The sequence below is a fragment of the Aedes albopictus genome, chromosome 3 (assembly GCF_035046485.1).
Source record: "Aedes albopictus strain Foshan chromosome 3, AalbF5, whole genome shotgun sequence".
Taxonomy (NCBI): domain Eukaryota; kingdom Metazoa; phylum Arthropoda; class Insecta; order Diptera; family Culicidae; genus Aedes; species Aedes albopictus.
This window is the reverse complement of record NC_085138.1, coordinates 43,321,493-43,337,675: the sequence shown is the minus strand read 5'-3', so window position 1 is coordinate 43,337,675 and position 16,183 is coordinate 43,321,493. Positions and strand designations below refer to the sequence as shown.

The 16,183-nt window shown below is 41.6% G+C and overlaps 1 protein-coding gene across 1 annotated transcript; it reads left to right on the top strand.

The window, feature by feature from the left end:
• The first annotated feature begins 4,104 nt into the window (after positions 1-4,104).
• On the top strand, positions 4,105-7,490 carry LOC115264917 (integrator complex subunit 4). Its single transcript, XM_029868985.2, has 4 exons — positions 4,105-4,271; positions 4,338-5,585; positions 5,789-6,913; positions 7,008-7,490. Exons 1-4 carry the CDS (start codon positions 4,221-4,223, stop codon positions 7,416-7,418), a joined length of 2,835 nt encoding a protein of 944 aa, XP_029724845.2. The 5' UTR covers positions 4,105-4,220; the 3' UTR covers positions 7,419-7,490.
• Positions 7,491-16,183: the final 8,693 nt, after the last annotated feature.

The following is a 16,183-nucleotide window of genomic DNA, read 5'->3' as shown; positions in this document are numbered from 1 at the left end:
CCGGGTTGCAGCAGTTCAAATGTAATATTACACACCAGTTTTTTCTGTGTAGCAGAGGCTTCCGCCGCCTGCAATAACAGCTTTCCCAAAGTGCTCCACTGGTAATCGTCGGAAACGTTGTTGTGCCAAAATGCTGCATTCCGCCAAAATGTGGCATCCTCGCGGAGGAACTTGACGGATACACGAGACTGTTTGACGAGTTGTTTCGTGTAGTTTGTGTTTTTCGGAAATGGAGATGGAAAGTAGATGAACAGATCATGCCATCAGGAAGCCTTTTCAATCTGGCGTATTCGATAGGGATTTCTCCTTAGCTTCTTAACCATATTTTGAGTTTGAAGAAGAGATGATCCCGCTTCGCTGTGTTGTGAGGTGTCGTATGGCAGCAACAGAGGACATCCATCAGAATGCTGGCATCAAAATCGAGATAGTTCGGGTAAGATTTCTTTATTTTTCAATAAGATGATATGCGGATTCCAACCGATATATTTAATTCTTGCAGGCGAAGGATGCATAGAACATTTTCTTAGAGAAAATATCACTTCTTAGTGCAAGTAGCTACTCAGGAGTTAAGATTAGCTGAAGGAAGAGGCTTCCACGCCGTATGTAAAACCAAAATTCGAAATGCTGGGCTACGGCTAGTCTCCGGAAACTACTTGAAACGGTTAGTCTCCGGAAGCACCTCACCGTTCTGAGTGATTCAATTCCTCACGCTGCAGCAGAGCATCCGACAGAATCGATCGTAGGGAAGCCAGGATTTTAGCACAACAGAGTACGCTCCAGCACCTGCTCCAGCAGTTCCTTTTTTGTCTTCACGGTTGGGATAATCATACCTAAGCCACTGTAGTTCATCACAAGTGTATAAAGTGTATTTTTCTTCAATAATTTCATCGATTTGAGCCTGAATCAGACTTGATTGTTGTTATAATTAGTGCGCTATATTTTTTCAATAAATGTTTAGTTTCCTTACTTAATCCAACATTTCGTGAGCAATTTGCTATTTTCGAGTAACTGTTTTTTTTACAAACAAACAGTGTTTTGCATGATGTATATAGACATCTTAACTGTAAATTGCTATAGAAATTGTTTGTTTGTCAAAGCGGTTACTCGAAAATAGCAAATTGCTTTGATATTATTGCATAATGGAAATAAAACAATATGGCATATTGTTTATTTTAACATATCCGACAATAAATGAACAACTCCACTTAATGCCATAATTTACTATCAAATTTATTGTTGCACTACATAGCAACCACTTGGCTTGATAGGTAAATCCAACGGAAGCTAACGATCCTTCCGCATCTGGTGGCAGGAATGAGAACCCTATGAAAAAAGGGGCTCCGCTAAAATTTTCCATGGCGCAGCATAGGAAAAGTGCACTTTTTTCACTTTTTCGTATCAAATTCCGCATCGTAGAGAAACAAACGAGCACTTTTCGGAAAGAAAATTTGATTCTCTTTCAGATACGCTTAGATCCGGTAGGTACTTACGAACAACTTATGTGATTAATTTGAGGAGCTCTTGCTATGCCTCCGGCGGGCGATCTCCCGGATTTTTTGTTAGCTGACCAATCCGATGTCTGTCGGCGTGGGCACCGAGAATGGTGATATTAGAAGCCATTGCCAATGGAAAATAGCAACTATCGGTGCAAAATATGAGTAAATTTTGAAGACAAAAAAGTGGATTTTTTATGTAAACAAACGATTTCCTCCCTATCTCACTCAGCGCCTCTACAATGGGGGACCATTCGGATTCACCTATAGTCCACACTACCACTGTTGCAAAAAATGAACTATAAATGAACAGCATGGCTAATTGTATTGCGAAAATTTTGTTCGAGAAAAATTGTCATTTTTTATTGTAACCTAACTTAACAGCCTATTCGTCATATTGTTAAATGGGCCATTACAATTTGCCAAGTGGTATACCACAAAATACTGACACTATCACCGCAGACAGACGATCAAGTTTGACTCAGCAGCTTGTGTAAAAAACATGGCCGCCACAAATTGCCAAGTGGCAATCAGCGAACAGATGGCGTTAGCGACGTTCATATTCAATCACTGCCTCACATGTGCGTTGCGACCGTTGCGACCAACAACTGTCACCACGGTCGTCTTCCAGCCGGATGGCGGGAAAAGACTGCACGTGTTGCACGCTAATAATATTACCACATAATTTGTGCAGAGTTAATGACTTTTATTTAATGTCTAAAATCTTTTGCACAAATTAGGACTCTTGTAAAATATTTTACACAATATTTCTTTTATGTTACATAGATTTGCTTGAATAAAACTGCATTTGGATGAACTTCACTCGCATTGGGAAATCTTTGTGAATGTGACGCAAATGTAGGAATGATTTTGACAGTGTTTGTTTTGATTTTATTTTTCGGTGGGTGGTGAATTGGGTGGTAAGTAAGCGGCTGGCGCTGGAAGCACGTGGTTTCTCAAACTGTCAACTGCTCGCGACTGCACTGTGGCAATCGGTTGCCTAGGTGTCGCTAGTGAAAATTTACATAGAAAATTTGAATAAATTTGTTCGAGCTAGAACGTCTGTCTGCGCTATCACTTAGGGTGGTGGCGAAAAATATGTTATATTGTTCAAAAATGTTTACTGATGGTTTTCGATTATATGCGAGATTGTAATTGTAATTGTAATTGTAATTGAATTTATTAATCATACGTGAACCATCTTGTACATTTATCGGGTCAAGGAAACTGTTGTACACTTATTGTACACTTATTGCACAGAGAACAGACATCCAGGCTAGAACAAATTTCATTAAGAAAGTTGTGTAAGGATTTGAATCTTCACTTGAGTAAGGTTGCAAACCAATACACGATGACAACACTAACGCCGTCAAACACCATATTGCCACAGTCAGTGGTGAATTGAAACATTTCAAGTGGTGAATTAAATTAGTATGGAAAATTAATCGATTGCAGCGCCACGCTGTTGCCACTTGTGTTGCCGATTTCAAATGGCCGTTAAATTCCTTACACAGCTTCGGAACTGGACTTGGATGTCTGTTCTCTGTGCTTATTGTACACTTATAGTTTACAACTATGCGGGATGGATCCACCAAAATTTCACATGGCGCAGCATAGGAAAAGTGCACTTTTTTCACTTTTTCGTATCGAATTCCGCATCGTAGAGAAACAAACGAGCACTTTTTGAAAAGAAAATCTAATTCTCTTTCAGATGCGCTTAGATCCGGTAGGTACTTACGAACAACTTATGTGATTAATTTGAGGAGCTCTTGCTATGCCTCCGGCGGGCAATCTTCCGGATTTTTTGTTAGCTGGTCAATCCGGTGTCTGTCGCCGTGGGCATCGAGATTGATGATAATAGAAGCCATTACCAATGGAAAATAGCAATCACCAAGGCAAAATATGAGTTAATTTGGAAAACGAAAAATTGAATTTTTGATGTAAACAAACGATTTTCACCTTATCTCACTCAGCGCCTCTACAATGGGGGACCATTTGGATTCACCTATTGACCAATCCAAATTCCTATGTGGTAGTGGTTTGTGTTCAGATTTCCCGTGTTAATCTATCTGTAAACATCCTTTGTTCTCACGTATATGGATAGGCTCGCAGTAGGTTTCGTGAGACATTTTTTGGACAACTCAATTGGGGGTCATCCAAATTCACCTATACTCACTGCTGGGAAACCACACAAGCTCGCAAACACCGCAAACTTTTTTTATTTTTTTTTTTCGTTGAAATGTTGACAAACGCTCAAGCGTTTGGCACCGAGCTGTCTGCACAAAAATGTGTAACTGGTCATCAACTCACGTTGTGAGTATGACTTACACATAATTTTCACACATTCAGGCCCTTTTGCATGCGATGCCTCAAAATGTGTAAGGGTTAAACATGCGATGTGCAGAAAAGTTTAAGCTTGTAGTGCAACTGGCGAACTTCGATTTGTTGCTGCGAGGTCAATAAAAATTGTTTCTGAGGCACCCTAATGAAACTGTTCGTCAACCCACCACCACGAGCGCTTGCATCGCTTTCCAATATCTCATTGTTTACATTCCAGTCAGTGCATCTGATTGCACTGGTTGCATATTCCAGTGGGAATAAGTTTTTGACGTTTCATTTCACATTCCGCCGCAATTTGTTTTCGCCACACACATACGATTGTTTTCTCGACATTTTTAGCTTAAAAAGTGATTTTAGTCGATAAAATCAGTACATCGGTGATTAAAAATGTCTCTTGTCGCAAAGAGACCCCTCCCGGAGCCAACCCAAACGATTCAAGTACGTTACGGGCAATTTAAATTCAATTTTACGGCTGTGTTTACATCCTCTGCTTGCTCTCGATAGGACTCTGCCCCACAGCTGCTGAGCTCATCGTTGAGCACCGCTCGCATTTATAAACGTATTCGACTGACGGCCCGCAAGATCGTCGGAACGCCGACGTCGATCCTTGCGTACGTGAATCTGCTGGAAGACACGACCAATAGCAATGATGCATTGCAAGTGCTGATCAAAATCTCCGAGGCGATGCTCTTCGACGAAAGTGAGTTTCCGGAGGCGATTCGCCTGCTGGTGGAACATTTCCGTCGGGAACCGGAATCGGCGGTGCGGGTGAAAGTGCTGGCGCTGTTCGGGGATTTGGCGACGGATACGGGGATCGATTGTCCACAGTTGATAGACGAGGTGATAGCACTGTTGAAGGGGGAAACATCGGCGAAGGTGATTTCGCAGGGTTTGCAGGCGCTGGAGCGGATTGGGAAGGCATGCAATCCGACGGTGGCCTATGTCAATAAGATGGTGTTCTTTGCCAAGAGTAAGCTGTTCTCGCCCAGTCACAACGTTCAGCGTCATGCGATTCTGCTGCTCGGGGAATTTGTACTTATTTCCGACGCCGAGAAAGAGAGCCTGGAGTTGATCGGGAAGTACACGGATTCGCCGGATGCCCGGGTGAGGGCACAGGCGTTTCGGTCGATGCTGACGCTGGGAGAACGTGGAGTTGTCTTACCGTCCTCGCTTTACGCGAGAGCATGCGGTGCTTTGACGGACGACTACGAGTGCGTCCGGAAGGAAGCGCTACATATGATTTACGAGCTGGGTGTCCGTCATCCGGAACAGAATATCAAGCTGCCCGAGTCCGAGCAGGAAATCCGGCTGATTGATGATGCCTTTGGGAAAGTCTGTAACGCCTTATGCGACTTGTCCATGCACATCCGGACACTGGCGGCAGAACTCCTCGGCGGAATGACTATGGTGAGCGATGAGTTCCTCCACCAGACCCTGGACAAGAAGCTGATGAGTAACATGCGCAAGAAGAAGAGCCTTCACGAGAGAAATGCGGAGCACTTTACTAGTGGAGAGTGGTCCAGCGGAAAGAAGTGGGCCGACGATGCTCCCAAGGAAATGGTTAATGCGGATTCCGTTTCGCTGATGGCTTCTGGGGCTTGCGGAGCGTTGGTGCAGGGATTGGAAGATGAGTTCTTGGAGGTACGGACGGCTTCGGTAAACTCCATGTGTAAGTTGGCTTTGCGGAATCCCCCGTTTGCGGTGACGTCGCTTGATTTCCTAGTGGATATGTTCAACGACGAAATTGAAGAGGTGAGTATTTTGACAACAACTAATAAGATTGTCCGAGATCTGCTCTATCCTGTTCTTATCTATAGCAAGTATCAATACGATATAAACACGGAAAAGCCCATAATGGGTCATCATTTGCCAAGTCTTATGTTACGTCAAATTGCTTTATACCAAACCACATTATCTCAAATAACCTTATGTTTTAAACAATGCTAAAATTTCAGGTTCGCTTGAGGGCAATTTACAGCTTGACGGCTATTTCGAAGCACATTATTCTACGAGAAGATCAGCTGGAAACCATGCTGAGTTCCTTGGAGGATTACTCCGTGGAAGTTCGAGAAGGACTTCATCTAATGTTGGGTGCCTGTAAGGTATCTACAAAAGCGTGCCTTTCCTTGGTGGTTCAAAAAGTTCTCGACGTTCTACTGAAGTACCCCGAAGATCGCCTATCCACGTTTGGGTGTATGCAGCGAGTTGGGCAGAAACATCCTGAGATATGCATGTCACTGACTCCCCAACTGCTCCAAGATCACCCCTTCTTCGACAGCGCCGAACGAGACGTCGAAGATCCGTCGTACGTCTGCATCCTGATCATGCTGTTCAATGCAGCTCAACATCTCCCTCCAATGCTGAGTCTATTTCCGGAAACAATCGTCAAACACTACGCCTACCTTCGGGACACAATGCCGAATTTCGTTCCGCTGCTCAATCTTGGAGGACAATCGACTGAACTTACACTAACTAGATCCACCGGGTCACGTCAGTTTCTGGAAACCCTGCTTAACAACATCCAACTGGCCTATTCTGCTCCACAAGCCCGCCAAGCCTTGCTGAAGACAGCCCAAGAGAACCTCGATCGTCTGGCGGAAATTGATCCCTCGTTTTCCGGAACCGCAAACTTTACGGCTGTTTTCCTCGGGACTCAGCTTCTGATGGAACAACTTCAGATTGCCACCACCGGTCAACCCACCAAGGCGCCCCTCAAGGACTGCCTCGGGCAACTGATTCGCCAGTGTCTCAAACTGCAGAACCTGTTCTCCAGTCTCACGTTGGAAGACGAACTTCTGGTGAAGCAGATGTGCCTCCGAGCCAGTGCCCTCAACCTGGTCCTGGTGGTGAAAGATCGATCTCAAAGCGCTCTGGCACCATGTCAGTTGCTTCTTCATATCGCTGCCGATGCAAGCAGCTTTCTGCAGGAGAACAGCTCCCTGGTGGCAGATTCCTTCACGAGTGCAATCCTAACGAAATTGGCCTCGATCGGCGACCCTCGGCCTGGGCGAGTATTCCGCGAGATTCTTCCCGTTGTGCAAGCGGCTGCACCCGTTGCTATTCCTCGGATCAATACTAACGTAAGTATCTATCAGAATGCCACATAGAACTGATATATAGTAACAGAGGCAGGGCTAATTAATAGGTACCTTAACATTTTCATCCTCTTTGCAGATAAAAATGTGCAAAGCACGCATCCTGGAACCATCCGAATCGTCGTTCAACTCGGACAACGTGATCAAGGTAACGGCCGGTCTCATTGCCGCCGTGCCCTTAGTCGCCGAACTGGAGAACCTCCAGGAAACTCAACGGCAAGATGTGCGGCTGAAAATTAAGTACCCGGATCAAAACGTTCACGTTATTGTCCCGCGGAAGAAGGATCTCAAAAAGATTATGACCGAACAGGGCGAAAGTCAGTCACACTGGCGCCTGCGGACAACGGTGCTCCTATCGCACGGAGTGTGGACCGAAGCCTCGCCGGTGGACATCAGCATTTGTCTGTCGGTGCGACCGGGCAGCGAATTGGAACTGTGCAAACCGGTTAAGGTGCACTTTGCACCGAAGCCGGTCAAGAGAGGTATTTAAGGATGCGGTTATAGGTAAGTTGTACTATTACAGTAGGGTACAAATATATTTAGGTTTGAGAAATCAAGTGAATTTTACCCTACGTATTAAATTTATATCACCTTTTCCCTAAATTTTCGTCATTTTTTGTTCTACTATATCATATTTTTCACCACTTCACAACGTGCCACTTTGCTACCAATATCACAATTGAATCCACGCTGTTTATCAACGATCAGGTCAGTAGGTCCGCTCCAGAAGCAGTTTCTCCTCAATTTGGTAAATTTGTGCCATAAAACGATCATGTACGTCGTCTTGTTGGTGTTAATAGTAAGGCCAATTTTTGCTGACATCCTCCTGAGTCAGTCGCTGTGAGTCCTTAGGTCCTCTTCAATTGTAAAAATCCAACATGTGCCAACAAATTCGTCCAGAACATCCCACTTTTCATCATCTCTAACATCACCTCTACCACTTGTACATGGTCTTTGTCCTCACAGTCTGCCTCTTAAATGATATGAACCACTCATATCATATTTCAACCATCGTGCAACAAGAATGACAATGTCGCAACCTGCATTTGTTGCGACAATTCATTCAATGTGGCATAGGTTTGTCCCAACTTGAACAGAATGGGATAAAAATCGTACATCACGAGTATAGCATTGCGATTTCGAGGGGTATTTTTTGTCTGTATTAACGAGATTTTTAACCCTAGGCTAGTTCATCTCGGGACCCACGCTTTACTTCCCTTCCGAAGGAAGAACCCACATTTTGTGAGTATGTCGGGAGAGAGATTCGATCCCAGGTCCTCGGCGTGATAGTCAAGTGTTCTAACCACCACACCAGGTAACTTCGAGCCGGTGATTACTGCATCGCTGTTGATGATCTATCAGGCTGTCTACTACCTACCTGAAAAAACCTGGAAAACCGGGAATCCTCAGGAAATTTTGTTTAACATTATTCCTATTGCCTCACGTTCACAGTGGGTAAAATCGAGCCAAAAAACGGAACTTATTTTTGCCGCTGGTTTGAAGCAATAAAAAGTATGCACCCCAAAGGAAAAAATCATGCCAAATCGATTGGTGATGGTCTCGTGACCGGCAGGTGACGGGAAATGGCTTCTTTGGCCACTTTCAGGTCCCGAACCTGGTTTTCCGGGTTCCGCACCAGGCTATTTTCAATCAAATCAGCTAAATATAGAGTGCGGCACATCATTTCATGTCTATTTTTGGTAAGGATGTTAGTGGTGATTATTTAAGACCTCACCAAGGTCATATGGCCACTTCCGGATCCTGCTCCAGTTCCTCCGGTTCCGGATTCTGGCCATTTCAAGTGAAGTTCCCTAAATATACAGTGCGACATATCAATTCATATCTATTTTCAATAAGCATGTGAGTGGTGACTATTTAAGACCTCACCAAGGTCATATGACCACTTCCGGATCCTGATCCAGTTCCTCCGGATCCGGATTCCGGCCATTTCAAGTGAAGTCAGCTATATATACGGTGCAACATATCAATTCATATCTATTTTCAACAGGCATGTGAATGGTAACTGTTTGAGACCTCATCGAGGTCATATGGCCACTTCCGGATCCTGTTCCAGTTCCTCCGGATCCGGATTCCGGGCATTTCAAATGAAGTCAGCTGAATATACGGTGCGACATATCAATTTATATCTATTTTCAATAAGCATGTGAGTGGTGACTATTTGAGACCTCACCGGGGTCATATGGCCACTTCCGGATCCTGGTCCAGTTCCTCCGGATCCGGAGTCCGTCCATTTCAAGTGAAGTCAGCTGAATATACAGTGCGAAGAACGAAACAGTTTTTTCGGGGATTAATGGTACACCATTTATTTGCTTTCTAATGTTTTTGTAGTCAAATAACCATTTTTAATTTCCGTGGATAAAATAACAGTTCAAGTTGAACTGTCATGAAATCTAGATATTACTAAAGAGACCGATTCTTGTGGAAATCGCTTCAAAAAATCATTCGAGAATTATAACGGCATTTCCTTCATCATTTTTTTTATGTTAACACTTCCTTGAGTTTTTTATAGAAATCCCTTGGCTAGATGATTAAAAAAGTCTCTAACCACTTTGCTAGACTTTGCTTGGACTCTTTTTGGAAATCCTTCGGCAATTTGTTTGAAAGTAACTTCAGTAATTTCTTTAAGAACTTCTTCATCAATTTCTTTCGGAAATCCATTGTTAATTTCATTGCGAATTTCTTCCACAATATAATTGGAAATGCTTTCAGCATACCTTTGGCAATTGTTATTGTTATATGTCACACCGTATATATAGCTGACTTCACTTGAAATGGCCGGAATCCGGATCCGGAGGAACTGGACCAGGATCCGGAAGTGGCCATATGACCTCCGTGAGGTATAAAATAGTCACCACTCACATGCTTATTGAAAATATTTAGGCATGAATTGATATGTCACACCGTATATATAGATGACTTCACTTGAAATGGCCGGAATCCGGATCCGGAGGAACTGGACCAGGATCCGGAAGTGGCCATATGACCTCCGTGAGGTATAAAATAGTCACCACTCACATGCTTATTGAAAATATTTAGGCATGAATTGATATGTCACACCGTATATATAGATGACTTCACTTGAAATGGCCGGAATCCGGATCCGGAGGAACTGGACCAGGATGCGGAAGTGGCCATATGACCTCCGTGAGGTATAAAATAGTCACCACTCACATGCTTATTGAAAATAGATGTGAATTGATATGTCGCACCGTATATTTAGCTGACTTCACTTGAAATGGCCGGAATCTGGATCCGGAGGAACTGGACCAGGATCCGGAAGTGGTCATATGACCTTGATTAGGTCTCAAACAGTTACTACTCACATGCCTGTTGAAAATAGATATGAATTGATATGTCGCACTGTATATTTAGGTGACTTCACTTGAAATGGCCGGAATCCGGAACCGGAGGAACTGGACCAGGATCCGGAAGTGGCCATATGACCTTGGTGAGGTCTTAAATAATCACCACTAACATCCTTACCAAAAATAGACATGAAATTATGTGCCGCACTCTATATTTAGCTGAATTGATTGAAAAAAGCCTGGTGCGGAACCCGGAAAACCAGGTTCGGGACCTAAAAGTGGCCAAAGAGGCCCATTCCCGTTACCTGCCGGTCACGAGACCATCACCAATCGATTTAACATGGTTTTTTTTCCTTTGGGGTACATACTTTTTATTGCTTCAAACCAGCGGCAAAAATAAGTTCCGTTTTTTGGCTCGATTTTGCCCACTGTGGCGTTGGGAACAGCTCGCTGACGTATTGTACGGTTAGGGTAAAAAATGACCCTAATGCCAAGGGAGGGTTAGCAGGGAAAAACCTGGAATACACAAGAAATATCTTGAGTACCTATTTAGGAAAATTTTACTCCGATATAAATTGAAGCATTGGGTCGTATGAATAAAAAGTAGTGAACTTTATTGCATACTTGTAGATCTACTCAAAAGATGAATCCATAGAGATTGCAAAATAGTTTTGAGTAAAAAGTTTGCGAGTATTTATGAAGTACTTTCTTTTTTTGAACATGAGCTTGTAGTTTGTAGTAAGAAGAACAAAACTCAAGTTAAAACCAATATTTTTCCCGTACATAGTACAGCAGGTTCTTACTGGTAGCTTGTGGTTTCGTGAAGACGTTAAAATTCCTCTGAATACCTAATTATTTTCAAAGCAACTTAAATCAGGAAGAAATCTGGATAATCGTGGAACATAAGGAGGGCTCCTAGACCTAGCAGATATTTTCGCCGGAGTTTCTTTCTGGAGCCTCGTTAGCAATACACTGAAGTTTTTTTTTACGCGGTCCGTCCTAAAAAAAACCGCGTTATTTCAAAAACTATCGTAAAAAAAGTCCAGGTTTTTTTTCAAAAACACGCGTAAAACAGTCAGGTCCACATCTAACGTAACTTGACTTTTTTACGACGTTTTTTGAAATATGCTGTTTTTTTTATGCGGTACTATTACCGTCGTGAAAAAACTTCAGTGTACCTCCTAAAAAGCTTCCCAGGATTTCTCACAAAATTCCTTCCGTATTTTTCACGTCATTTTTCTTGGTATTCCTTTCGTAAGTTTCCACGAAAAAATCTCTCCAGCATTTTTTTTATTCTAGGATTTCCGAATTCCGCACCATTTTTCCTGGAGTTTTTCTCGGGACTGGTACAGGATTTCTTCCCTGTATTGCTTCCAGAGCACCTCGTGGGATTTCCCCGGATTTTACTGCGTTTTGCTCAAAGAAATTTTCGTAGGATTTCCACCATTATCCCGAATTCTATATAAGAATTTATATTGGGATAAATCGTAGAATCTGTCGCAGCTGTCTTGGAACTTCCCTAGAAGATCTTTCCAGAGTTTCTCTCAAAGCTGCTACAAGAGTTATTTCTGGGAATTCTACTAGAGCTCCTCCAATGATTTCTTAAGAACTTTTCACGAATTTTCTGCATGAGTTACTCCAGAGATTTCTTCCAAAGTGTTTGCTTCCCGTGTTGATCCTGGGATTTCTCTCAGAGTTTTTTTTATGAATTTACCCTGGGCTTTCTCCCTGTCCAAGAGTGATGGGTTTGACGATGGCTTATCAAGCGTCGTCATATAGTGAAAATGTGTTTAAATAATTTCAATTTTAGTCTTTTATAATTATAGATTAGCAAAATTAAATATAATAACGAAAATTAGTGAAATAGTAAATGGAATAGTATTTGAAAGTAACTAGGTTTTGAATTAAAGCATTTGTTTACAAAATTAAACTAAAATAGAATCTGAATAATCATACCATTGCTTTATTGACTTTAATTTAAACGCTTGATTTGTCATGCCTCCAGCATACGCTTAATCGCTGTCGCATGATCTAACAACAGTTTATTACGCGAAGTGCTGGGGGGACCGACAGGGCTTATTACCAGTCTATACTAACCCTCTAACTACTAACAAGACTGGGAAGCCAACAATCACTCATTGCACTTTTGATAGTAGTATTAGTAGTAGTAGTTATTAGTAGTAGTAGGAGTAGTAGTAATAGTAATAGTAGCAGCATTTTATTAACAAGTAGATTCGTACTATTCTTTTTCACTTCTTCGAAATTATTTTTATAGCAACTATAAACTCAGGAGTGGATAGCATAACGACATTGTTTGCGCAGGGTCCAACCTTATTATGTAATGCAAGAGTGCATGTGGGATGTCTCTGCATTACTTATATCTTCTAGTTAAGACAGGGCTGGGTGATAAGAAAATCGCATTAGTGAATGAACAATTTAGAATCTAAATTTTAGATGTTGAATGCTGTTCATTCAAGAAGTTCGCTGGTGCAGGTAGAAAAAACAACTTTTGAATCTCTCTATTTCTTAGCATAGTAACAAGAAAATATATTCAAAACTGAATATAAATTATACTCTCTATGATGCTCAACAATGCTATAAACAGAATACTAAAATTTCCGGGCCGCCATTTTGTGGAGTTTGGCGGCCCACTGTCTTCTTGTCATTTCAGGTTCATTTTGTACAACGCGTGGCTACATAGAGTGAACAATACCATCGTCTAGGGGGCATTTTGAAGCTAAATTCGGTGAGTCTGTTCCATTATATTTACGTTATTATTTTGAATTCACCATGGATAGTTGCGGCCTTTTTTTACATGCATATTGTTATGCATCTGTTTGTGCACATTTGTTGTTACCCATCTTTCGTGTATTTACTCAACTAGCACTATGAAGTTCGTCACTTCGAGTGTCGGCCTAAATTCTTAGTATTCATTTCATTAAAACTACTATTGTTGTACAGTCCACATATTTGATGTTGCCACGATGGGAGAGCACGTTGAGCACCGGTTTGTCCACATCTGCTAGAGCTTTTGGCTGGGAGTGGGTCTGGTTTGCAGGTTTAGCGGGGGCCTACCACAATTTGGGAGTGTGAGGGGTGGGGATCTCTGCATTGAACTCACTACTCATCAATTCCGTGGGGTATCTAGAAGACAATTGACGATAAGATTGGAAAAAAGCTTGCAGTTGGGACTAGACTAAAATAGTGGCCGATAGAAAACAACGCGCTAGACAGCATTATTATTCATTTTTTTTAATATTTACCCGTAGGCTTTTCGCCGGTTGACAGTATAGTATTTAGCTGTGTACGATGATACGGATTAGTTGGTGTACAGATGACAGGGTTCTCACGGGAAGTGCTTCAAGCGAGGCTTACATAACAACTGACAATAAAAAAACCTATTTTCCTTGACTTTCTACGCAATGGACATCTGACCGAACACACGTGTTTTCGTTAATCTCCTAGGCATTATTAAGACATGACGTATGTGCATGACGGAACAACTAGCAGGACACAGTTCCAGAATCCAGACGTCTCTTTTTAATAACGATATTTAGCATATTTCCAATAAAACTACACTTCAATAAAGCAAAGACCAAGGCAAAGACTAAAGCTGCTATGATAGAACAGATCAGAATGACTTAATTGACTTATTGACTACATATTGGAGATCTACTTCGAATAACTGACAAATTGACAAGAACCTAACTAAATACATGGACCATATCCAAAAAAAAAAAACAATTAACAAAAAGAAAAAAGGGGAAACTTTTATTGAAACTATTTTTGTTCAACGCAGGCCAAACAGTGTCGACTTGGGCCACGATATGCCTACGTACTTCTGTGTGTTGAAACAAAAATAGAGGCTCATAGAAGCAAACGTAGGGAAAGGGTGCGGTGTTAGAACATAAGCACAGTGTGCTACCGCCGTAATCACTATAAAAAAAAAATTACCCTGGGCTTTCTCCCAAGATTTTTTTCCAGAGTGTCTTCTGGGATTTCTACAGAAGCTATTGTTGATATTTTTTTTGCTAGGTTTCTAGCTGCACTCTGAATAGAGTTGAAACCTCTACACTAGACCCGAAGATAGAAAAGAGTACGTAATCTTTCAGAAGCAGTTTGCCAGCCGTACGCGGAAAATGATATCCATTAAGACACTGTTGCCTACTGACTCAGAAAGTTACGGTAGAAGGTTGGAAAGTTTTCAATTAGTCAGTCAGGATTTGCCTATGTAGTGTTATGGTCACACGGTTTGTGTTTGTCTTCTTGTTTGATTTTGTGGTATGATTCAATATGTATTTCTCCTCGTTAAGTCAGTTGTCGTATGTTTGTTTTTTTTTTTTTTCATTGAATCAATCGGACGCCGTATGTTAAAATATAGTCGATCCTGTGTCAAATTGTTTTCTTGATTTCGCTAATCGTTTTCTGCTTCTCTGTGTTCATCTCTTGTGCCTTCAAATTGTCATCGGTCCAAATCCACAGAAACATGTAATTGAATTTCTGATATTTTTCTGTTGGTGTCATAATACCATCTAAAAGTTTAACAAAAATACGCCAAGTTGGTCAATTGATTGCTATTAAATTTTAAAATAATAAGGATTGCTTGTCAACTATTATGTATTGATCCCCCTACAAATACTATGAAAAATATTCAAATTCGTTCAGTTGTCCTATTGGTCATACCTAGATAAACCATGTCATTTTCTCAAGCGTAGCCTAGAAATATCAACCTAGTCATACACAAGTAACGTTGCTCAATTAATAAAAAGCAGTCAGTTTTTGTTCAAAATGTCACGTCGAACGCATTGATGTCAACAATGCTTTCAAGTGTTCGAACGTTAGCTTCGAATCTATCAGCACAATTAAGTGCTGCAAATCTCCTTCCCAGTATTAACCCATTTCCGCCCAGTGATCTATTTATAGATCGGATGCCTCGAACGCCCAGTGATCTATTTATAGATCAGTAACTTTTGCGATAACTGCGGAGAAGTGAAGCATTTTGGAAGACTGGTGTCTTCAGCAAAGTTGTTGAGAAGATCAAGGACTCTTCGATAGTACATAATTTAGTACGTATTCGCTCCAGTAGGTGGCACTAGTGATCACGAAACATTGTGCTTTGACAGGTGTTTCGTCAACAGCCATTGCTAATACTGTTTCCTTCGTATCTTGAGAATCAGACTACATAGAAAAAAAATATATTCAGCAAAGTTGATCAGGACATCAAGAGCTATCCGATAGTGAACTAGTTGGTTCTAGGTTTATCCGCTAGGTGGCGCTAGTGAGTCCTAAAAAGTTTAAACCTCTGCATCTCAAGAATCCGACTACATAGAAGAATTTCGTCTTCGGCAAGGTTGATCAAGACATCAATAGCTATCCGATAGTGCACTAGTTGGTTCTAGGTTTATCCGTTAGATGGCGCTAGTGGGCTCTAAAAAAATAAACCTCTTTATCTCGAGAATCAGACTACATAGAAGAATTCTGTCTTCGGCGAAGTTGATCAGGACATCTACAGCTATCCGATAGTGAACAAGTTGATTGTAGGTTTGTCCGCAAGGTGGCGTTAGTGAGTCTCAAAGAATTTAAGCCTCTGTATCTTGAGAATCCGATTACATAGAAGAATTTCGTCTTCGGCAAGGTTGATCAGAACCTCAAGAGCTATACGATAGTGAACTAGTTGGTTCTAGATTTATCCGTTAGGTGGCGCTAGTGAGTCCTAAAAATTTTAAATCTCTGTATCTCGAGAATCCGATTACATAGAAGAATTTTGTCTTCGGCAAGGTTGATCAGAACATCAAGAGCTATACGATAGTGAACTAGTTGGTTCTAGATTTATCCGTTAGGTGGCGCTAGTGAGTCCTAAAAAATTTAAACCTCTGTATCACGAGAATCCGACTACATAGAAAAAAATCGTCTACGGCAAAGTTGATCA